We start from the raw sequence: 25983 nt of genomic DNA, 5'->3' as shown, positions 1-25983 counted from the left end.
TGAGAACAGCTAAAAAGGACCAACCGCCTCCAAGTGCTGTCAGAAATATAATTACCAGTTTGGCGCACATGAAAGAAATACGGCTGGAAAAAAGTCATGATTTTCAATGTTGCCAGAGTTGCTGAGATCTGAGGTTAAGCATAGAAGCGGGGACATTGATGGTATTTGATGGTATTTGATGGTGTTCATGTATTTTTTCCCATGTTAAAAGCTACTACCAGTAGAAATGGAACTTGATGACTTTAAAGTCGAGGTGAACCGGTTCGTCACGTGCATCCGAGTCCGTTTCAGACTGAAAACAAATTGAGAGGTGGACCATATGGTGTCGATGATTCGATTTGACAATTCTGTCGACTGGCTTTGGCATCGGCCAATCTTGCCATGTGTTACGGCCTCCACAATACATAAATCAAAACAGGCTCAAGTGGAGAACATAACATAAAAGGACGCCAACACAAAGATCAAAAAGGATAGGGTTTTTATTTGTTTCCCAATTCCTGAAAGAAAAAGCAGCCCAAACCATAAAATAAGAAAACCTGGCAGTTTGGCCAAAATAAGCAAAAGGGAGAGGGGTCTGGGCTGGCCCATATAGGTCCGTCGAAGCCAGCCCCTCTCCTTAAGCTAACAATTCAAAATGTTAAAGAATAATTTAGGAAAACTAAACTAACACTAAGAACGAAAACATAACTACCAAACTTACCAGGTTAAACTAAAACAATAAAGCCTGGCACCTATTGTGCCAGGACCTAAGAAAGTAAAGGTATGGGCAAAAAAAGATCAAGCAAACTGCAGGTGCTGCTGGGCTGGATTCAGAGGTAGACTGCCGTGTCCCAGCAGCAAGCCAGCTTATATACCAAGCAGAGCTGCATCAGCAATCAGGTCTGCAGGTGTTCAGCCATGTGAGATCTTCATGGCCACACGCAACACCCCCACCCTATGATGGCGAATACCGGGAGTGCAACATGAGGTATTCAGTCGTCAGAAAAAAAGAGCGCGACAAAGTGTCGGCCAGGACATTGTCTTTTCCACGGACATGTCTGACTTCCAAATTGAAAGCCTGAAGCAAAAGAGACCACCGTCTCCAATTCAAAGTCCGCATTTCAAAGAAACACCTACATATTTTTGTTATTTAGAGCAAAGCAATTATTCATAGTGTGACCACGTTTCTTGCAATAATTGCAAATGGGCCTTTCCTTAGCCCCATCACCACCAGACTTTTCCTCCGCTTCAACACTTGACTTGGGTGGAGTAAAACTCTTGACCGGGACACTATTCTCCGAATTGGAGTGGAAATTGCGCCAGGATGAGGAATGAGAGCCACGCTCTGAAAAAGATGAATGAAAGCTATCAAAACTGTCCTTGTGAGTGAGGACGTACTCGTCAGCAAGGATAGCAGCTGCAGATAATTTACCCACCTTCTGCTCATTAATGTAAGTTGCAATTCTATCTGGCAGACAGTTTCTAAATTCCTCTATAAGAATTAACTCACGCAGCTGGTCAAAATCAGTGACATTTTTAGAGTTACACCAGCGATCAAATAGTGCTTCCTTCTCCCGGCCAAACTCAGCATAAGTCATATCATCACTCCTTCTAAACCGACGAAACTTCTGCCGGTAGGCCTCCGGAACCAATTCCAGGGCCCTAAGCACTGCGACTTTCACCTGATCGTAGTCCAGACTCGCATCTGTTGACAAAGAAGCATATGCTTCCTGGGATTTCCCAGTCAACACACACTGGAGAAGCAAAGGCCAAACATTCCTTGGCCATTTCAAGGTCGTCGCCACGCGCTCAAACAAGTTGAAATATTTATCAACATCTTTTCCACTAAATGGAGGGATCATACGGATGCACTTTGTGACATCAAATTCTGAGCGGGGAGTAGCCACATTCTGAGAGTCAGGAGAAGACTGATTTACTTCCAGCTCTCTTATCCGAAGTTTAGTTCTCTCCTCTATCTCTCGTATATTCACTTGGGCATCAAGCTCCTTTTCCCGCAGCCTTGCATTTAGCTCTTTCTCTTGGAGCTCCATACGTCTCATCTCTAGATCAATCTCCCTCATTCTAATCAAGTGTTCTGGACTCTGCTTTACAGCTGACTCTGACACACTTCCACCATCGGAGAACAAAACTCCTTTCTCCTGTAAGGCAGACCATACTTCAGATTTAATTTCCTGCTTTTTAGATTGTTTTGACACAGTTACACTATAATGACCCGCAATGGAAATCAAGTTCTCTTTCGTACATTTATCAAATACCTCAAGAGAAGGATGTGCCACAAAATCCTCTATTTTAAACTCCATCTTAAAGGGAGATGTCAATCAAATTGCCAATAGACAACAAAAGAAATATCGCAAACGCGACAACAGGCAACAAAAAAAACGGGTCCGCCGCAAACACGACACAGACAAAGCTCACAGCCAAAGCGCAGCACCACGCACTAGAAAAACACACTGCCCACTCAGCAGCACACAAACTGTGGCGTCCAAAACAGGTGCGCAAAAACACCGCACCAAACTCAGGCACTTGAGACACTTGCTGTCTCAATCACAAATCCAAAATTTTTAAAGTGCCATAGATCAAAATAAAGTAAACGTGCTTACAGAAAAAAACTGCTCAAAGCACGCTACTATACTACTGAGGTGGTCAAAACACACAACTCTCAGTACAAAAAAAACCTCGCGATCGACGAGCCCCCATTATGTTACGGCCTCCACAATACATAAATCAAAACAGGCTCAAGTGGAGAACATAACATAAAAGGACGCCAACACAAAGATCAAAAAGGATAGGGTTTTTATTTGTTTCCCAATTCCTGAAAGAAAAAGCAGCCCAAACCATAAAATAAGAAAACCTGGCAGTTTGGCCAAAATAAGCAAAAGGGAGAGGGGTCTGGGCTGGCCCATATAGGTCCGTCGAAGCCAGCCCCTCTCCTTAAGCTAACAATTCAAAATGTTAAAGAATAATTTAGGAAAACTAAACTAACACTAAGAACGAAAACATAACTACCAAACTTACCAGGTTAAACTAAAACAATAAAGCCTGGCACCTATTGTGCCAGGACCTAAGAAAGTAAAGGTATGGGCAAAAAAAGATCAAGCAAACTGCAGGTGCTGCTGGGCTGGATTCAGAGGTAGACTGCCGTGTCCCAGCAGCAAGCCAGCTTATATACCAAGCAGAGCTGCATCAGCAATCAGGTCTGCAGGTGTTCAGCCATGTGAGATCTTCATGGCCACACGCAACACCATGTTCCACCCCCAAATCGGGTGGGATTCAGCGTGTTGTCGTGCTACGCGAGTGGGATCCGAGGAGTAGCAGGCAGCCACCGGCTTCGTGCGGAGCGAGCGGACAATCCGATGCATGGGTGCTGCCCGCCTGCCTGGAATCTCCAAGAGATGACGGCCTGACAGCCAGGGAGGCTGTCAGGCTCAGAGGCGCGCGCCATTATCGTTACAAATGTAAATAATATTCCTGGAATGCGTGTTTTAACGAGCCAGTTACATTTCTTTGCATTCTTAGAGATTATAGTTTTTGTTTTTTGTTCATGTTTCTAATAATTGGCCAAGTTAGTACCGTAAATTCCGGACTATAAGCCGCGGCTTTTTTCCCGTTTTTTGGCCTTTTTTGGCCCCTGCGGCTTATATAACGGTGCGGCTTATCTATGGATTTTTTCCAAAAAAAAAAAAAAAAATCTCTCTTTTTTAGCACTCTTTCTAACTATAAATCCACTTCTGTTTTAATTTCCTCTCTTGCCCTCTTTTAACAACATAACATAACATAACATAACACAACACAGGTAAGCAGAAAGAAAAAGACGAAGCAATCACGCCATGAATGAGGAAATGACTCACCTGCTGGAGGCTGGAGATACACGGCTTGGGCTAAACTTTTACTCCGTGAAACACTATCGATTAAGTCCGACATCGCTCAGAGGTTTTGAGCAGCTTGAAAACAAGTTTGAAAATGTGCAGAAGTCCATCCACTCACTCACTAAAAGAAACTAAGGCAACCGTGAACAGAGTTTATAATGCGGAAAAGCGCATCCGCGCACTGGAGGACAAAAACAACACAGTGAGTCCGAAAATGGATAAAATGCAAAATCGAAACCCTGCACACGCAGGTTGATGACTTAATCAGCAGGAGTAAAAGAAATAACATTCGCCTGATCAATGTAAAAGAGGGAGCTGAGATTGGTGACATGGACAGTTTCGTGGCAAAATCCTGTGTTACATCCTGGACCTGAAGGAAGGCGAGAAACCACCAGAGGTGGACAGGGCACACCGGGCGCCTCGGCCACGTCCAGACCCCGGCCTGCCACCGAGGGCCATCTTCATCTGCCTACTCCGCTGGCCCGACCGTCAACTCATCCTCCAGGCTGCGGGGAAGAAGCCCCTCACCTGGGAGGGTACGCGCTTTTTCGTCCGGCAGGACCTCTCCGCGTTGGTGCAACAGAAACGCGCAACATACAACAGCATCATCGAGTCAATGGATATCGCTTTGGCGTACTGTACCCAGCGAGACTCGTCATAACCATTGATGGACAGCGGCGGAACAAGAGCTCAAAGTGAAACTGCCGAATATCTTTTGAGTTGGACTGGTCAATAGTACTGTGAGTAACTAAAATAAAAAAATAAAAAACGGAATTCTCTCTTCTTTAGCACTCTTTCTAACTATAAATCCACTTCTGTTTTAATTTCCTCTCTTGCCCTCTTTTCACCACACCGCGGACACTGTGTGCACTGTAAAAAAAACAAAAAATACCACAATGTGTGATTTTGTCTGGGGATTAGTGACCTGACTTTTGTTTTGTTGAAATGTTAATAAATGGGAGCTTCCCCAAACAGCCATCTCTTTCCCGACAATCCCCTCTGTGCACGAAGCCTTACATATGGTAATTAAACATCAAAACACCCGCGGCTTATAGACCGGTGCGGCTTATATAAGAAAAAAATAGTCACCTTTGAAGGTGCGGCTTATAGACCGGTGCGCCTTATAGTCCGGAATTTACGGTAGTTACCGTAAATTCCGGACTATAAGCCGCGGCTTTTTTCCCGTTTTTTGGCCCCTGCGGCTTATATAACGGTGCGTCTTATCTATGGATTTTTTCAGAAAAAAAATTTCAAATACAAATAAAATCTCTCTTTTTTAGCACTCTTTCTACCTATAAATCCACTTCTGTTTTAATTTCCTCTGTTGCCCTCTTTTCACCACACCGCGGACACTGTGTGCACTGTCGAAATAAACAAAGGTGTTGTGTTATGTTGTTTTGTTGAAATGTTACGGTAATACGGTAAATGGGAGCTTCCTCAAACAGCCAACAATCCCCTCTGTGCGTGAACCCTTACATATGGTAATTACGGTAAGCAAAGTTCATCAGCCCGGAATCACAACAAGACGAGCAGTCTCTCTCTCACTTACCATGGGGAAGGTACGCAGAAAGTCACACGACGCAGCTTTCAAGCTGAAAGCAGTCGAACTCGCACTAAAAGAAACAAACAGAGCAGCAGCGCGTACCCTGGGCATCGATGAGTCAATGGTGAGACGTTGGAAGCAGCAGCAGGAGGAACTGTCTCAGTGTAATAAGACAAAAAAGTCCTTCAGAGGCCACAAAAGCAGATGGCCGGAACTTGAAGATTCCCTTGAGGACTGGGTGTTGACCCAGAGAGGAGACGGCCGAGGCGTTTCCACGGTGCAGATCCGACTGAAGGCCAAAACAATCGCCACCGAGATGAAAATTGAACATTTCAGAGGTGGGCCATCTTGGTGCTACCGATTCATGAGACGAAAGGGACTGTCCGTCCGGGGGAGAACTACTGAACAACTCCCTCCCGACTACCAGGAGAAAATCACAAACTTCGGCGAATTCACACAAAGGAAGATCACGGAATATTATAGGAGTGTGAAAACATCCACAATCACCAACGGGTTCCAAAACGCTGGACTGCTGCGGGATGAAAAGGATGACGCCGCCACAGCTGGCGCTGAGGGCCGTCAGAGGCTTCAGAGGCTGTTCGATGCCGACAGTGATGAAGAGGAGTTCGTTGGTTTTGAGTGACAATGAAGGAGAGAGGAGAGTGGTTGACGAAGCCACCCTGAACCTGTTCGTTTCCGACACTGAAGATGAGGACTTTGGTGGTTTCAGTACGCAGGAAGAAGAGGAAGACGAGGATTAGTGACTTGACTTCTCTGGTTACAGGTTTGCTGCACATATACGGTAGCCTATTGTTGTGTGATTTTGTCTGGGGATTAGTGACCTGACTTTTGTTTTGTTTTGTTGAAATGTTAATAAATGGGAGCTTCCCCAAACAGCGATCTCTTTCCCGACATTCCTCTCTGTGCACGAACCCTTTCATATGGTAATTAAACATCAAAACACCCGCGGCTTATAGTCCGGTGCGGCTTATAGAAGAAAAAAATAGTCAATTTTGGTGCTGCGGCTTATAGACCGGTGCGTCTTATAGTCCGGAATTTACGGTAGTTTATGGGATAGGAATTCTGCCAGATGACAGGCACTAGGCGCCATTTTCTACTTCATTTGGAAGAGAACATTATCCTGAAATGAAGATTTGATTGACAGCTGCATGTCGTGATATGATTGGTTGAAATTTGATAGTAATAATCGGTCACGTCAGCAAACTGTACATTACTGTTATCAATGACATCTTCAAAAATGAACTTTTGATGTGAAAAAGTGTGAAAAACTAAAGAAATTAGATTGTTGTGATTTTGTTTGCATACATCATTATAGGTGCACTGCATACCCAGGTATTTGAACTAAAAGAAAAGAAAAGCCATTTTTGGGTTCAGCTCGACTTTAAACTTGATGATCCCTTGTGTGGCTTTGCTACCAAAAACTGCTACTGGAGGATGTCTACAAAATATGCCTCTAATGGCTGCTCAACTCTGACTAATCCAAAGTCTGTTCATAATTTTACATATGTGCTAAACATTATTTTTCATGTTTTATTTCTTGTTGGCATATACTTAATGCTACGTATTCCTATTGAAGGCTTAGCTGATAACCACTGATATACGGTCTGTGTGCTAATTACAGCCCCAATGAAAACAGAGGGAGAATTGTGTCATCAGTTGGTCAGACAGTCAGACAGCACAGATGGCAGAGTAACGTTGTGGATGGAAAGGTATACAGTAGGTAGGGAGAATAGGTCAGATAAGAAACTGACTGTAAATTGCTCTGATATTGAATAAAAAAATGTATGATTGATTAAATGGTATGGTGCTGATTTGATGTAATTTTTTGGGCTGTCAGCGTTAACGCGTTAATCGCACGTTAACTCAAATTCCTTTTAACGCCACTATTTTTTTTAACGCGCGATTAACGCATGCACTTTCTTTGAAGTTTGAGCCTTGGTCCAACCCATAGTTTGGGAAATCAGGAAGCAGTAACGTTGATAGCAAGCAGAAAGAAACCCCCGTGAGCAGAAAAGGAGGAAGAAAATGGGTGTAATGTTGGCAAGTTCAGCTTAAAATTGAGAAAATGTCCCACATTTTGGGTGAGAGAGAGAAAGAGAGGGCGCATCAGCGCGATCAGACCGTTGCAGAGAGAGAGAGAGAGACAGACAGACGGAGCGCGGGGGGAGAGAGGCAGAGAAAGTGAGCGAGACAGACAAACAGACAGACAGGGCGATCAGACCAGAGTCAGAGAGAGACCGAGAGAGAAAGAGAGGGGGAGAGAGCTGGCACACAGATGCTCCTGTGCTCTTTTCTTCAGATGAACCAGTAGGGTAATTATGCAGCTTACTACAGTAGCCTATATGCTTCTATTTCACTATACAGTATGGTTCAGCATGCACACCCTTGAGGTTATTCTGAAGAATATTCTGGACAGTATTTGTCATTGTTCCAATAATAATAAACATATCCGCATAAAGCAAGCATATTCGTCTACTCCCAAGTTGATAAGAGTATTAAAAACTTGAAAAATATCGGTTTAAGGTAGATTTAGAACAGATAAAGGATTAATTTGTGATTAATCACGATTAAATATTTTAATCGATTGACAGCCCTAGTAATTTTACAAAGTTTCAAATTAATTCTTGAATTATTTTGTTAAGTAAATAATGCTAGTTAAGTAAATAAAAAGCAGTTACAGACTATTTTGCATGGATATATGAATACAGGTGTGGCTTGAGATTTTGGCTTGCCATTTGGTGTGCCTTGGCCACAAAAAGAAAAAACCACTGGCCTTACCCCTAGTCCCACGTAGTCAGACCCCCCCCCCCCCCCCCCCCCCATCAACGTCATCAAGCTTCCAGCGACAGAGGTGGATAGCCGGTAGGAGGTAGATATCATCTACGGCTGGCACTGCGAGACTAGCCTACCCCCTAGCTGACATTGTTAAATTCAGTAGCTCCAATTATTTATTTATGAGCTCTGTTAATAAGTGCATAGCACCAGCCAATCTTTAACCATGTCTCCTGAACAGCTAGAAGCTCTCTCTCTCTCTCTCGGACATGGGCCTGTTAACACAAAATGGAACTCCAAAGTTTGTTTAATGTCGCACAGAAATCCAATAGCATTGATTGACTGTCTTGGTTTGTGCACAGTGCGATAAGCTACAAACTCATGTCTGTAGCTCTGATGTTGGCTTGTTATGGGATCGATAGACTCATTGCATTAATCCAGCAAGTGCACTGTGCCTGAACGGAAGACATTTATATTATGCGCTGCCCCAAAATATGAGAGGACGGTGCGTAAACTGATCGCTTGCTCCTTATTAGGTCATTTTGAATTTGAAGGACGTCGTTTGGTATTCCAGATAGAGCATCTCCTAAAGTAAAGTTTTAAGAGACTTTTTAAAAGATTATGTTTTGGACAGTACACAGCAGATGAAGACAAGAAAGACTTGGAGGGAGAATGACGAGCGACAAACAGACGGATTTGAACGTTGCGGTATGTGACTTAACCAAAAAGCCACCTTGAGGTGACTTTTTTTAGGCAAAGGAAATGGCCAATATTACCTTCAGTGTGGGTGAGGGATTAGCTAATAGGACCGACTCAGTGTGGATAAATGTGATATAAGAAACATTTATAATGGAAAGAAATATATATATACAAATATTGGCAAAATTATTCATCCACGTTGCTTTAAAATGTTGTTGAAAGGTCATATGATGACCTTTCAAGTGCCTGCAGAGCTATATAAAAAGTGATCTATGAGGCAACATGAGGACAGCCCGTTCTAGGCAGGACAAATCGCTCGACCCTATTGGACTTTGGCACACTTAATGCCATGCTCTTTCCAAGCTGGGCCCTGCTGGACAAGGTCAAAGGTCGACTCCACGGGCCGGCTAATTTGATGCTTCAGATTGCCTACTGAAGTGGAGACTATTGACTGCTGCCTCCATAGCCCATAGCTCCATAGGCCCAGGGATGGGTCTATTCAGCATTCATCTATTCCTGCCTTTCATTTCAACAAGGGCAAATTCGGCCCCAGACCACGTGCGGCGTGTGGCAACCGCGGGGGCAGGCATCCAGTGTGTGTGTGTGTGTGTGTGTGTGTGTGAGTATCCCCCTACAATGATTTGGTTTGGTTTATTTCGGATCAAGAATGCATAAAAACCACCACAAATCCACAATTAATACAGTAGTAAAAAAAGTACACAATATGTAAATCGAAAGTAAAATGATCCAAGGATAGCCCAGTAAAGCAGCTTAAAGTTACAAACTAGAAGCCTGCTTATTTCCACTGGGGTCCTTCAAATATCAAAACCTTAATATTACACAATTGTACTTTATAAAAGAAAAACAGAAAAAGGAACTGTCTATCGATGACACATAAAATATATGATATATACAAATGAAATCTCAGCGAAGGTGTGCAATTACTCTCTAGTCAACATCTCATTTTTTAGATGAGTCTTGAGAGCACGTTTAAAGACATTCACAGTGTTTATGCCTTGCACTGAAGCAGGTAAATTATTCCAAAAGTTGATGGCAGTGTTACAAAATGACGTTTGGGTTTGACTTCCTGCAATAGGTTTCTGAATTGAATATTGGGCAGATCTGGTATTATAGGAATGAATTTCACTTGTTCTTACAACACCCTCCTTGAGATAACCAGGGCTAAGGCCGTTCAAAATGCGATATATGTGACACAATTTAAGTTGCTTCACCCTTAAATCAATCGGTAACCAACTAAGTTTACTAAACTCAGTAGTGCGAATATGAAACCTATTGTGAAGATTAAGCACACATCTTATGGTTTTGTTCTGTGCAGTTTGGAGTTTCTGTTTGAGATTTGCCTTTAGGCCAGAGTACCATACACTGCAACCATAGTCATAATGGCATAAGATTAGACTGGAGGCAAGTAACTTCAGAGAACTAGCATTAACTCATTCACCGCCAATGACGTCTTTGACGTGTTATCAGAAATAGCCCTCCCCGCCAATGACGTGTTTGACGTGTTTTTGTTTTTATTACTGCAGGGCGTAGTTTAAACACTTCCCCAGCCTGTCACATGGTATCAGGTCCCTATCATCTAAGACAACACGTGAACAAACACATACCGCAGCTGTTGTTTTGAAATTGAGCAGGAGGAAAAGCAGAAAACTGGTAACGCTTCCTTGTGCAGACAGGAGAAACGCCATTGAAACGCGCCTCGGCGCGCTGCACGAGCTGGAGTCGCCTTCCTCTGTGCCAGCCGGGAGAAAGTAATCAAGAGATGTGTTTGATCATCGGAGGAATGAGGAAATGATCGATCAGTTTGCGAGGGCGGTGAGGACGTGTTGAATAGCCGAGGGGAAAACGGGAACGATCAGATGACAGGGAGACATGGACGAGGACGGGTGCAAAATAAACACACAACAGCAAGGCACAAGGCAGAAGCGGGAGTCAGAGCAGCCCGCTGTCCTTTCTCAAGAGCTATTCAGTTGGTTCATGTAATCGCTGGGCTGCGTGCCCTCCAGTGTTGCTCCTGGCCAATCCCAGCGCCACAGGGCGTGGTTATTGCTTATCCTATGTGGGGTTAGAAATCTAAAAGGGGGATCGTGTGTGTGTGTGTGTGTGTGTGTGTGTGTGTGTGTGTGTGTGTGTGTGTGTGTGTGTGTGTGTGTGTGTGTGTGTGTGCCTGTGTGTGTTCTCTGTGACTCACCCCTCAGGTGTGAAATCTTTCTCCTTGGAGATCTCCATGAGTTTGGGGGTCAGCCTGTAGGCCTTGAGGGAGAGGGAGCCCTGGGCCGTCTTGATCGGGTCTACGGTGGAGAGTTCAAAGATATAACAGTCAATCAGAGTCCGGATTTAACAAAGTGAAATCTCTGCGTTCTTTGTTGTTACAATTTGGGTTATAGCCACTTAGTTCACATTTCAAAATCTGCTCTCTTGCTCAAGTAAATTGTGGCTGCCCTGCTTAAAACTCATACAGTTCCACACATTTACACATGGGGGCGGGCCAGTACAAACACCGCCTTCTAGACGAGGGATACTCAACTTGCTTTGCCCGGGGGCCACTTTCGTGAAATGATAGAAGGCCAGGGGCCAGTTAATAAACAAACAATATACATTTTTCTGTAGCAGATTGTAGGTTTTTGGGGTGTCAGCCGGAGTTTAGTCTGACAATGTTGTGCACACCGGATAGTTAGTTAGGTTAAGTACATACATAAGTGCCTGGGTAGCGAGCAGACGGCGGTATTTGACAATTTAGCAGCATAGATTATAGAAAGATATTCCATATTCCAGACTGAAATGCTATAACAAAAGTGGAGTATTGGCCAGAATGACATGAACATTTGGACACTTATTCAGTGGGTATCTTGCATGTTGGGTTCAGGTGCACTGTAACCCCCCCCCCTTTTCTTTTTTTTTTGCAATTCCATCCACGAGATATAGACAAGCCAAGCAGGGGAGCACTTCAAAGGGAAAACAGCTACAACACAAGGCTAAGGCTCCAGCGCTTCAGATTGAGTCATGTTAACATTTTAGCCAGTTAATGACTAAATAAATCACTAACATTAAGAAGAGCTGGTCTTGACGTTTCTGGACTGGAGATACATATTAAAACATCATATGCATACACACTAATCTTATGATGCATATGATCTCCTTTCAACCCCTGTAAAGAGGGCATACTAATTAGGGCTGTGAATCTTCACTGGCCTCACGATTCGATTACGATTCAGAGGGCTACGATTCGATTACGATTATCGATGCATCTTAAATCGATGCATCACTTTTTTCCGCAATACATGATTTATTTTTTCTCACTTTCTTTTTTCTCACTGTGTGGCTACTTTTAAAATAAAAGTGCATTTGGAATTGCATTGTATTATGATCCATAATTAAAATAAACAACTGCATGCACTTCCATTGTATTTTATTTGATTATATATATATATTTTTATATAATCGATTTTTGACATTTGTGAATCAATGCAGAATCGTGCACGTCCGCATCGCGATGCATCTTATAATCGATTATTTTTGACACCCCTAATACTAATAGCTTCTGCCAGGGGCTCAATGGCAATGGGGAATCCTAAGGTCTACTGTATGCTCGCCCTGGCATTTGTTCATCTTTATGCTGGACAACATTAACCTGAAAGAGGCAGGACTAGATAAGCATTTGCTTCCTTCTGCTCCTTCTCAAACTCAATTGTTTTGCTTTTTTGAGGAACTTTGTTAGATTCAAATGTTTATGTTTTGTGTTTTATCCTTTTTATTGTATTTTATATGGTTGATTGTTTGAGAAAAAAATAAACTCAACTCAACTCAACTCAACCTCAAATCGCAGTATGAAGATGTCTTCCATTTTCATCATGGCTTATTTGCCATTCAGGGAGCAGGGGTGGTACTGTATGTGTTGGTGTTGTGCACTGGGGACAGTGTGAAAGACAGAAGAAGATAGCCAGCCAAGACTTGACCTTTGTGGCTGGCATGAGCAATGTGAAATCATTTACAGTGTCTCACTTCTCTATATTGAAATCCAAAATGCAAAAGGAACTGATCATGGAAGCATTCTATCTTCATATTGGTATTGATATTGCAATGTGATTTAGCCGGTGGTCCTACATCAGTGCTCTCGAGTCGAGAGCCTTTATGAATAGGCGACGGGTCGGATACGTTATCTTTTCGTTGCCGGAAACACTCATCTCTTTCATACTGCATTGCCTCCAACACATTACAGAATGTGCCAGTACAACAGCTCTGTCAATCAATACACAATCAACTGAATGAAGAATATGTATTTGAGTAGCGAGTAGGGGTGGAAATCACCAGATGCCCACGATACAATACTAAAACGATACTTGAGTCACGATACGATAGTATTGCAATATCGCCGATATTGAGATATATTGAATATTGCGATATATTGAATATTGCGATATTTCGATATATTGTGATTTCTTACTTTTTCAACTGCAAATGATGTCCCCAAAGGAAAACTTTGTCAACATCTGGTTTAAGAACAATTTTCCAGTCTGTACATCTGACTTCAACCATTTTATTGCAGCAACATTGTCAAGTAGACAGACCAACAACTTTCATAAAGTCATGTCATAGTTGCATGCACCTGACAAACTGAACTGTTTGTTACAGTCTACTTACAGTCCACCTTAACTGCATGTGTGTGTGGACTACTGTAGTTAGGTAGTTTTTGAACAATGCAACTTCACTTCACTTGCACAAAACATCTTGTGCAGCCCATTCAGTAACTGGGGAATTTGTAAATTACTGTTATGACAAAACTGTTACTGTTAAAACAAAATTAAAATATGCTACCGTTTGTTTACTGCTGGCCTTGGAACTAAAGTTTATAGCAGCCCGGTGGCCTGGCATGGCCTGCAAAAAAGAAAATTGTTATATTGTTTTGTTGCAATATCGATACTTGGCGTCCAAATATCGATACAATATCGTCAGGCAAAATATCGCGATACTATGGTGTATCAATTGAAAAACCCATATCGGTCGACCCCTAGTGGTGAATTATGGAGGCCACACCCCACCTGCTATAGTACCATCCTCAGCATCATTCTTGAGTTTACAGAACAACTCTTCTTTGAGCTCATCTGGTGAAGCGTTCCTCTCCCTCAGGGAACAGTGGTTATAGGCATAACCTTACGTTCCCTCGGTACAGCAGACCCAGCAGAAAGTGCAGAGTGAGCCATGGTTGCGTCTCATCCAATACGTGTTGTACTGACTGAATTGACTCCAATGGAACATTAAAGCTAATTTCTAATGTGATCCTATGCTGGAACGGCCCTCTCTCCCTGGCCTGAAGGCTATGGCCTAGCAAAGGGTTGTTAACGGTTAGCATGGTAACCATCCAGGTTAAAGCCCCAATCAGTAACCTTTTCACCTTAATATAACAGCTTTTTAGTCATTGAATATGGACTAGTGTATTCTAAAAGGGAGAATGTCACATCTATTGATCCCACACCGCCCTCCAAAGGCCTCTCCTGGCAGTGCACTAAGCATTTTTGTGCCGGCGTCTCAGAGACAGCATGAGCGGCATACCGCGCATGCGCTGTGTACAGCGGAAGCGCTGTGTTCAGGAAAACAAGGAAGTAACTCGGTACGGAATTGTTTCGAAAATGACGTTTCACGTAAACTATGGATTATTATTTCATCACGTGGCGAGTACCCGATGTCACAACATGTACATAGAGCTTTCTGGCGCTCTGTTTTGTTGACTTTGATCGGCGATATCGATACCATTGCACCCAGAGGGGTAGGGATGGGTACCAAGACCCGGTACCAAACGGGCCCCGGGGCCGGATTTCGAGATACCGGAGGATCAATAAGCTTTCACGTTAACGGTTATCTTATTGGTACTGGAGTGGAGAAATTAAGAAAATAGATTTCCTATATATAATTGCTACATAAACGTTACGTTATCTTGCGCATTTTATCTCACCAACTCCGTAAGACAGGCTTATGAATGTGTTTTTTATGATTTCCGAACAAGAAAAGGAATAATCGTTTCTGCGTTGCTCTCAGTCAGACGAGAGAGACACAGCTGCTGCCTGCAGCCGAGATGAGAGGAGTACTGGAGTGAGGAGGACAGAGAGGGGAGGGGCTGGGGGCGTGTCTGAGAGCACCCACCACACACAACTGAGCAGAGTAGCAGAGCAGCAGAGCACGTTAAGAATGGCCAAAAGAACGAAGCGATCTAGAGTGTGGTTGTACTTCACTCGAGTCGATGGTGACAACTCATGTTGTCACAGCAAGTGCAATAAATCCTTCGCTAGTAAAGGTGGAAACACGAGCAATTTGTCTAAACACTTAGCCAAAGTGCATCAAATTCAAACGGAGAAATGCACAGTTTTTGACAAGCTAGCTCGCCCTCCATCATCTCCTGTCAATGATGCCACGGTTGCGTTAACCAGTCTACCTCATCAGGTAACTATAATGTGAACGTGGTAATGATTAAGACGAGAGTAGTAAACATTTCCCCGCTGTTTGGGTGTGTTAATCATCATAAATCCAGTCTGATATAAATCGTCAGGTGATGGTCATCATCTCAGTTGTCGTTCAGAAATTTTACTTTCAGAGCAGGGGGGGATATTTAGTGATTTGGGGGGAAGTACAGCAGACAGATACTGTCTTGCTTTATTTTTATTATGCTTTCCCTATAGCTGACTGTTGGTATTGGCACAGTGTGGTAGAAGGATATTTTAGGATATTTAAATGAATAATAAAAACGCACCCATTAAGATTTTGCAACTTTTTTTTTGTTAAAGCTGAGCCTGCAGCTACAATGAACCAGCTCCCACTCCCACCCCTCCTCCCTCTACTGCTGGTCCAAGCAGAAACCCCTTCACCATGGCAGCTAGTGGGAGAATGACTGAAGAAAGGATAAATGAGTGCCACCTAACTGTGACCAGGTTAATTTGTCTCTTTTTCCCCCCGTCTCCTCTTAAAAATAACAAAAAGAACAGACAACAACCAGTCCCATTTGTTTCAGGGGTTTTTTCTCTTAAAAATAACAAAAAGTACCGATAAGAGTACCGTTAAAGTACCGGATCGATAAGCAGTATCGATAAGAGTACTACTATCGTTAATTCCTTAACGATACCCATCCCTACAGAGGGGGCGCAGTTTCGCCAATAGCGAAACTTGGAAAAGTTCCTGAATGGGGCTTTAACCTCTTCTTGAACCAGTCACCTCTCGTAAGAAAACTGTTGTCATGGCAATTGGTTTAACAACCCACTCGGCTAATTCCTAGCTGTCATTGGGGGGGGGGAGCTATTAACTTGCCAGTAGGCCACCTGATTGATTGATTGATTCATAGGTATTGTAGGGAAGCTTATGTGCTTGCCTTGTGTGAAGTTGCCGGATCTTAGGTAAGGGCTCACGGGCAGTGATCGGTTAGAACCACAGAGATGTCTTTCAAGCTTTAATGAAATATCAGGCAGATAGGAGCAAGGCAGAAGCCACGTACAGAGCTTACAGATTGCAGGAAGGGAACATAGGACCAAGACAATACATATCATAACAGAACAACACCTTTTTATACCCCCCCACATTTGGGGTATGACACCGTTGGTGATGTCACAACGTCCGGGGAGGTATGACATCATCGGTGACCTCATAAAGTCACGTCTGCCATCACAGTCAGCCTAGACCATCTGACATCGCTGATGACCTCACAGGTGAACTCTGACATCATCATCGATGATGTCACGGCGGTGTCATCATCATTACGTCGTTGGCGCCTTGCTTCGTGGGCGTCCATTGCCCCAAGAACAGGCCTGATGGTGGGCCATTATGGACCGTTTTCTACAGGTATAAAATGACCCGCAAGCTAATGACAAAGAGAACAAAATAATCAATTCTCTTTCACTCTGATGTTACACAGAGATAATGCCAATTCCTTTGAGGCGCTTTGATCCATTAAGCGCTGCTTTATTGATTGACATTAACAGAAGGTCTCGTTAAGCATGAGAAAAGGCCGTGTGACTGAATGAGTGACTGACTGCCTGTGTGTGGCTGGCTGGCCAGTCTGGATCAGAGGGGTTCATGACTCAGCTGGTTACAATTATGCATGGCCAACCGTGGAAGTGTAAAATCAAAGAACATTACATGATGACCCCGGTGTGTTTGGGAGAGGAGGAACGGGGGCGGGGCCGGAGGGTATGTCCTTTAGAGGAGGAATGGGGCCGGAGGGTAGGGCTGGGTATTGGCAAGGATCTCACGATACTTATCACGATTCTTGGGTCACGATACGATTGTATCACGATATATTGCGATGCGATACATATTGCGATATTCTACAGAATTTACTCAAAATTAAATAATAGAGCTAAAGATACAACACACTGTGTACCACCCAGGTAGTGTAATAATATGTACATCACTTTATACTGATAAGTTAGTGGACAAATTTAGTCAAAACTACTGAGTGTTGAGTGTGTTACTGAACGCATCGATATGGGAAATATCGATACAGTATCGATTAGGGGTGGGAATCACCAGATGCAGAGGCCTGGCATGGCATGGCCTGCAAAAAAAAAATAATAATAATAAAAAAATAAAATAAAAATAATAATAATAATAATATCGCGATACTTGGCGTCCAAGTATCGATACAGTATCGGGAAATAAAATATCGCGATATATTGCCGTATCGATTATATTGCCCAGCCCTACCGGAGGGTATGGCCTTTTACACTCATCAGGACTGAATCATTGATGGAATATGAAGCAGTTTCCATCACTCTCTAAAAGGACAACTTCCGCTCGCTGCCTCTTTTGACTTCAAGTGGATCAACTATAAAGGACTGTGACTTGATGTCAACGAGTTTCTGTGTCCCTTTTGTCCCACCTGAGCTGCCGTACTCATTTTAGATTGCCTGACGGGACATGAAGGAGGTAAGCTCATACCACATTGTGACAGCGAGCGTGCACCGAAACACGAGCGGTTCACATGTATCTACAGAGGCACAGGTGACATTACATTCAGCTGGCATTACATTGCAGACCAAGCACAAATAAATAAATAAATTTGCTTTGAAAAATGCCTTCCAGATCTTCAGTCAACTTGAAATGTGCTTGATGCATTTGCCAGGCGCCACCACGGAGGAGCCTCAAAGAAGACACATGCAAGATTTCCCCTTGAAAGATATATCTAACGGATTGATGTCACTGGGTGCCATTTGTCTTTCCATCTGCAATATACTCAAGCAATCCTCTCCCAGATCTGTCACACTGCTGACTCATCATGCAGACATTTTGCTTGTGAATCACAGTGGAAGATGACAGGACCTGTCGACGCCAATCCTATTCTTAGACGCCTCTTGATTATAGAGACTGAATTTGACTTGTGATTGCTTAATCATGGCTGACACTTAAATGGTTGCATGCAATCAACATCACTGTGATTGCCTCTTCAGTAGCAGCGGTATTTTTAGTACCAATTGGGGAAAAAACAAAAAACAAACCTCAGACTAGGGTTGTCACGATACCAAAATTTAGACTTCGATACCGATACCAAGTTTAGTATCACGATACTCGATACATGCTTTTCAGATCGGCTAGCTAACACATTAGTTATACTTAGCTCAGCTGTTAGCTACTTGGCTTAGCTCTCTCCCTCTCGGTAAGATGTTCATGTTCGTTACGCATAACATTCATGTATATTTGCTGGAGGGGGAGACGTCTCTGTGTCTAGTGTTGATCTCCAGTGTGATGCAGAGACACTGGGAAATGTGTGTTTGTTTATTTGTTGCGTCGCGTGTAACGTTAATTAGACGAGGAATCCCGCAACTTCATTTTAAAAGCACAACGACGACCAGTTAAAGTGATGGTACCGAACTTCTGCATGTTTTACTTCCGGTGAGGTCAAGGAAAAGGTAGGAAAAGGAGTTAGACAATATATCGAAATATTCAATATATCGCAATATTCAATATATCGCAATATCAGCGATATCGCAATACTATCGTATCGTGACTCAAGTATCGTTTTAGTATCGTATCGTGGGCATCTGGTGATTCCCACCCCTAGAGGCTACATGTCTCGACACAAGGCCACCATTCTCATGTACATGATGTCACAGGTCCCACCTACGGCCATTTCCTGTCTTCTCTGTAAGTGTGCCGTTTAATTCAAGTGGGTATGCCCAACGGTATGGGTGAAAGTAATCAATCAAACCATGCTAGGGCTCAGTCATTAACACTACGTACCATAGATGAGCACGACAGACTCTTCGATGGCGTGCTGGTAGCTGAACTGGGAGTCGAGCAGCGCTCGGCTGACAAAGGAGCCGTAGTAGGTGGACTGGTACCAGCCCACGTGCAGATGGTCAATGTTGATGTGACGCAGAGAACACATCATTTCCATCTGGTACTGGACTAGAGGTAGAGAGAGGAGGAGGAGAGAGACGCAGGGAAACGAGAGAGAGAAAAACAATTAGATTCAGAATGAACTTCGTTGAAATCGGCTCACTTCGCTCCTACACCAGTGCAGGTCGCTCGCCCCTCCTCCTTCGCTACGGGGGCTAAAAAGTCGCTTATCCCGATCGCAACTCTTCTCGTCCCTGGCACCTCAATGGTGGAATGAGCTTCCACCTTCGGTCAGGACGGCCGAATCACTGCCGATCTTTCGGAAAAGACTAAAGACACACCTTTTTCAGCCTCCATCTGGGCCCTTCTTGATCTAACTTCTTTCTCTCTCGCTCAAAAAAAACCTAACTAAACTTAACTTTACCACTATTCCTTCAGATGTTGTAGTTGTCATAGACTGTGTTGCATAGTTGATTGCTCTATTGCTGACAAAAATGTGTTATTGTAAGTCGCTTTGGATAAAAGCGTCAAATGACGTAATGTAAATGTACTGTATGTATGTAAATGAAAAAAAGATTGATTGATTGATTGAAACGATTTATTTCAAACAGTTAAAACAATACATAAAGTGAAAAAACAGTAAACATAACAGTCTAATAGACTTCATCAAAAGAAAAATACGTAAACGCAAACATAAAAAAGGTGAACTGTTTGAAAAGGGGCAGGAAGAAGCCTAGGCTTATCGAGTCCTGCCCCCCAATCATTCATAAACAAAATCATACATCCCTATATTATATGCATATCCCACCTCTCACACTCCTCCCCACATGCTCATGCATACACATACATACATATATATGCATGTATATACACAAACGTACACAAACTTACCCATACACATACATCATAAATCCACCTACAAATCCCTATCAATACCCATTCCCAATAATACAATCCAACATTACCCCAAAAACCCAATGTTTTGATATCAACCTGTGTTGAACCAATGCATCCAAGAATCCATCCAATGTATAGAACAATTCTTTACATAATGTATATTACAATATAATTTACATCATGTACACCATACATTATGCATAATAACCTCATTACACATACAATAATTTTTATACATACTGTATATGTATATCATACATATATGTATATTAATGTACAGAATACACATCAGATCAGGTACATACACCCACCAATAACACAGTAATTCTCTACCAGGAAGAAAAAAGGACATTACCAAAAAACAGTAAGAATCCTAGTAACTCAAGTTCTTGATTAAATATTTTTTTAAAGAGCAATGAGGATGTGAAGTAGAGACACAAGGAAACCGAGAAAATCACAAAGTCTGGGTCTCTCGCTATCAAGCGGACGGCGATGGGAGATTTCTAAAACATCCTAACGCGGAATCAGCGATGGTCCTTTCCAATCCCTCTGTCAGTAAATCTGGCCTGCGAGGGAGACAGAGCGGGATTGATACACAGACAGGCCTGAGATAGTGGTGGAGAGAGCGAGATACATTACAAGCAGAGCCATTTCATTACGCCAGACACATCCTAAGGACGCGCGGTGAGGAAATACAAACAGCCCACGCCTGGCTGGCTGTAAGTAACAGCCAGAGCCGAGCAGCATCTCCTTGCAGGCTGGCTGGGGGGAGAGGTGGGTAAATCAGGGTGTTATTGGGCAGCTGTGGCACCCCCCCCCCCCCCCCCCCCCCCCCCCCCCCCAGACCCCACAGTCTGTAGAGCGCATCCTCCTCCTGCTGGGGCCGCTAACAAGAACAAACTGCAGAGGGGGAATGGAGGGAAGAAAAAAAAGGAGGAGCAGGGAAGATGGGAAGGTGTGGAGGAGAGAAGAGAGGGAGGAAACAGAGGGAAGAGGAAGCAGAAAGAGAAGAGGGGAACGACTGAGGACAAATTTAAATTTCTGCCTTTTTACGAGGGTGACATTTCTTTATAATGGCCTCTGGATTCGACCCCTGGTGGTGATGTTATGTAAAGCAGGGAGCGACTTGGGAGAAAACATTCACATTTCAGTGGGTCACAGCAGCCAAAGACATCTAACCCGCCTCATACCGTGCCCATGTTAGCAGAGAGCTCCCTGTTTGGATCAGTGGTCTGAAAGCGGTGCACACAAGAGCCTAGCTTATTTCTATGAACTTTTCTTGTCTTTTACACACACACACACACACACACACACACACACGCGTCACACACACACGTGTGTCTCTCTCTCTCACACACACACACACACACGTCTCTATCACACACACACACATACACACATTTTAAATACTTTATTTGGTTCCACAAATTACATTTCATAAACAGGGAAACAAATATATCAGGGTCAATTAATACTGAGCACTTATGGATACACATAGCACCTCCTTCTCCACACTGCTAGACTGCCAATAATTGCTGAGACAGAGCAATATTTGACAGTTTGCTTGGCTCTTGCTCTTGTCAGGCCAGCAATCTGCAGGCCTCTCATGGTGCATTTATGTACATGTCCCAGGCTTCCAAATATAAGCACACTGTATCTACAGGTATAACCTAGGCTCGTGATGGTCTCGAGTAGTGGTTGGTATTTTATATATTTATCTTGGAATGCCTGGTCCATGTACAGGTCAAAGACACAGCCTACCTCTAGCATCAGCACCTGCTTATGGCTGGTGTCAACAAAAACAGCGTCGGGTGTATTGGGGATATTAGCAAAGACATCACAGGCAGACCCAAACCACTCTGGTACCACTCTACTGTGCTTATACAGTACTGCACTAGTACACACACACACACACACACACACACACACACACACACACACACACACATACACATTGTCTGTCTGTCTACTTACTAATTTTGGATGCTTTTTTTAACAATGAGGTCATATTTATTTTAAAATGTGCAACATTTTCGGACGAAAAATACCTGGTGTGCAAAAGCCTTTCGTTGTATTCCACACAGAAAACAAACGGCGATGCAGGATAGCGCCCGAGATGCCTCTTTCCCCCTGACAATAAAACGCTGCTGCACTTTACTGGATGTCTGGACTCCAGCAGGCGGATGGAGGCAGACAGGTTTACAAGACAAACCAAAAGCCCCCAATTCACCGTCCCTGTTTCTGGGGGAAAGGCTGGACGAGCCAATCTAGCCTTTAATCTAAGAGCCATTATTTAGTGATGGATGCGGTCAGCGAGACAAAAGCAGGCAGACAGGAGGACAGGGAGGAGGAGGAGGAGGGCATGGAGGAAGATGAGGAGGAGGAAGAGAGAGGCAGTGATGGGTAGCGCTTCTGTGACCAACTGCAGGACGTGATGATGTCTGCTCATTGTGTCTGTGTCTGTGTGCCGGCTCCCATTCTAACATGTAGCAGCAGACCCAAAGCAGTGAAATGCATGTGTGGAGGATCTCTGGGAGCAGTTGAGTCTCAGCATGTTATGTGTTAGCTGGATTTGTGTTAGCTGTGTTGCTCGTTCCACGAATGCACGATCCTTACAAGTTGTACCCCGTTGTAAAGGTGACTAATCAGGCTTTCCAACTATATAAAATACAATACCAATTGGTATTATTAAAGGGGAGAAATAATCGACCGACCAAAATAACATTTCCGAACTTTTTTTGAGGAGTTTATATTCATATTAAAACATGGGACAAGTGTTAATCAAGCTAGATTTGGAAATAAACACATGGTTAACACATTCACTGCCAACAGTTTTTTTTTACTGTAGGTAGCTTCTGCCAAGGTTTTTTTTGAGGATTCTGGCTCATCTTTCAAGAGCCGAGGATTATTTTCTGCTAGGAATTTGTGAACACAAAATATCTCAAAAGAACTAATAGAATGTGTGCTTTCTCTGTCTAAAAGAGTTAGTTTGTAGAGTTAGTAGTTATGTAGGCATTAGCAGTTGAATACAGCATGGTTTCAGCGTCTGAGAAGAAAAGCTGAGAAAAATGCATTTTTGTGAAATTCGATAGAACAGTCACTTTAACTATTTATTTATGGCATCGGTGAGACATCAGACATCTAAACAATAGTTCTTTGAACAGTAATTTCCTCCATAACAGCACCCTCACCCCCCTCTCCTCCAAACTCCTCCCTCCGTGGGTGTGTCTCTGGTGGCTTTGCAGCGTTTGTCACAAGCGAGTCTCTCCTGCCTGTCTGTGCTGCCTGGCTGCTGGCGGCCGCTCTTTGGGCGAGTCTGGATGGGGCTCGTTTTTCGGTTGTGAGCTCAGCTGGAATGAAGCTGCGTGCGATTCTGGGCTTTCTGCCGGTGTTTCAAAGTGTGTTTCACCCGTAATCTATTATGCAAATTTGCAATCCCCCACCGCCAGCTCCCTGCGCGAAAGCGAAAGCGTTTTCGCCAATCCATTTTCATGAGAATGGCTTCCTCACGCTGCTGTTTTTGCTTGGCTTCGTCTAGTCTGGAGAGCACTGTCGCCACTTAGATTATACACATTCAATACCTCCCATATTTTTATAGGAGATGTAAAAGGGTTTGATCGACGTCCCACCGTCAAAATTATTTTTTTTATTTTTTTTGACGAGATATCTCGTCCACGGCAGTCAACCGTTGGTTTCTGCTTGACGAGATATCTCGTCCACGGCAGTGAACGTGTTAATGTCGATTTGATCTACCTGATGTCTGATCAAACGCATTACGCAGCGAAGCACACACACAGCTGAACACCTGCTGCAGTCACAGTGAAGTGAGCGCACTGACTGCCCTGCCCCTCTGCTGCTCCTGTCTGAGCACACAGCTCAGATGTGCTCTGTGACTCTGCTGCTCCTGTCTGAGCACACAGCTCAGATGTGCTCTGTGACTCTGCTGCTCCTGTCTGAGCACACAGCTCAGATGTGCTCTGTGACTCTGCTGCTCCTGTCTGAGCACACAGCTCAGATGTGCTATGTGACTCTGCTGCTCCTGTCTGAGCACACAGCTGAGATGTGCTCTGTGACTGTTTCAGAATGATGAACACACCCAGCGAAACAAATCACACGTTCTATAATTGTGTTAACTCCGTGTGTGCTGTGTGGGACTGTGCTGCGGGTTGAATATAACATTAGCGACTTAGCATTACCTGACGAGCTACCAGGCAGCTGAGTGTGGGGAAAACTGCATTTCTCCGCCCGATCCCATTTTATCCCCCATTAGTGCTCATTTATATTTATCCTGGTTGCTGCTCCACCCTCTGCCGATCTGGGGAGAGCCGAAACTGGCTCCATGCTTCCTCCGAGACATGGGCAGTTAGCCAGCCGCTTCTTTTCACCTGACAGGGGAAGCTTCATAGGACATAGCACGTGGGAGGTTCACGCTATTCCAACCAGTTCCCCTCCCTCTGAACAGGCCCCCTTAATGACCAGAGGAGGAACCACATTAGCAACCAGGATATTGCATGTTTTGGTGAAGGGGTTCCTATATAAAGGAAATCCCCGGGAGGCACGGGGAGAACATGCAAACTCCACACAGAAAGGCCCTTTTGACGACCCTACCCGGGCGGTGGGCACTCGAGGACATGCGGACGGGCACGCATTCCTTCAGCGTTCACAGCGTCCCAGGTGGGAATCGAACCCAGGACCTTCGAGCTGTGAGGCGACAGCGCTTACCACTGCACCACCGTACCCCCCTTCGCCGAGGTTCTTACTTTCACTTACGTTCGCTCAGTGTTTAGAGAGACAGATCAAGCGTCTTCCACACGGATGCTAACATTTTTAGTAGAATCCCTATGGAAGACGCTTATGCGTGGGGCTGTCGGCTGAACGTTACGAGCTGCCAGGCAGTGGAAAATCTGCGTTGAATTTCTCCCCCTGACACCTGTGCTGACAAATGTTGCTCTAGTCTGCATGGGGCATGAGGAGGTTTTTACTTTCACTTACGTCAGTGATCACACGTCGTGTTTCAAGAATAAAGCGACAAACTGCGTCTTCCACGTCGTGAAGAATATCCATAACACAAGTTCTCTCCGGTATTGGGTCTGTGTATCAGGCGTAATAATCCCACAACAATCACGGCTTGGTGTAAGAGTGGCTTGTCTCTCTGTGTCGCTTCCGTATATTATATATATATTATTATTATTAGTATTATTATATATATTCCACATATTCTCCTATACACACAGAGACCAGCAGCCTCTGTGTGCCTGTGGTGCCCGAGTCAGGGGCCAAAGTAAATATCACTCTTGCAGGTGCAGACATTACATAAGACATAAGATAAATGTCAAATTCAAGCTGATTTGGTAGTGTAGGAATTAATGCAGTACCAAACTCACACACTAAAATAATCTGCAAAAACTGCAGTCTGAAACCCATATAGAGCGCTGGAATCAAAGGCACGCGCCACTGTCTTAATATTTCACGTCTTAAAAAAAAAAAAAACCCCGATGGTTAACCGATTAAGGGTGTCGGTTAGTCGAAAGTCAAATTAACCAAAAATCCACATCCCTAGTGGTGACAGAGTGGCGCTGCGTAGAGACAGGCTGGGAGCAGATGGGAGACACAGACAGGACGGACGTCCCCCCCCCCCCTCCTTGCTGACTTGGCATTCAAAAATTAGCCACCATCATTAAGGATGTTCCAACCCTGCTGAAAAAACCAGCATAGACCAGCATGAATTTCTTGCTGGTCTGATGCTGGTCTATGCTGGTTAGTGCTGGTCTGATGCTGGTGGACCAGCATTACCTTGCTGGTCCACCAGCTAATGCTTGCTGGTGAAGCTGGTAAACTACCATGGCCTTG

The 25983-nt window shown here is 43.9% G+C and overlaps 1 protein-coding gene and 1 pseudogene across 2 annotated transcripts in view; one reads left to right on the top strand and one right to left on the bottom strand.

Annotated features, from left to right (window-relative positions):
* LOC310786969 (eukaryotic translation initiation factor 3 subunit H-like) overlaps positions 1–25983 on the bottom strand; it is a gene marked incomplete at both ends in the record, with an annotated part of 187459 nt that overhangs the window by 126773 nt on the left and 34703 nt on the right. The window contains 2 exons of the mRNA XM_083648299.1: positions 11111–11210; positions 19138–19305. Of these exons, the coding sequence (XP_083504425.1) occupies positions 11111–11210; positions 19138–19305 (268 nt within the window). The remainder of the gene's footprint in view (positions 1–11110; positions 11211–19137; positions 19306–25983) is intronic.
* The window catches only part of LOC310786564 (histone H3.2 pseudogene), a 383278-nt pseudogene continuing 378713 nt past the window's right edge, over positions 21419–25983 (top strand). The window contains exon 1 of the transcript in view: positions 21419–21468. The product of the transcript in view is annotated as a histone H3.2 pseudogene (transcript). The remainder of the gene's footprint in view (positions 21469–25983) is intronic.

The sequence above is a fragment of the Poromitra crassiceps genome (assembly GCF_964638095.1).
Source record: "Poromitra crassiceps genome assembly, chromosome: 12".
NCBI classification, from domain to species: domain Eukaryota; kingdom Metazoa; phylum Chordata; class Actinopteri; order Beryciformes; family Melamphaidae; genus Poromitra; species Poromitra crassiceps.
This window is presented reverse-complemented; position numbering and strand designations above follow the sequence as displayed.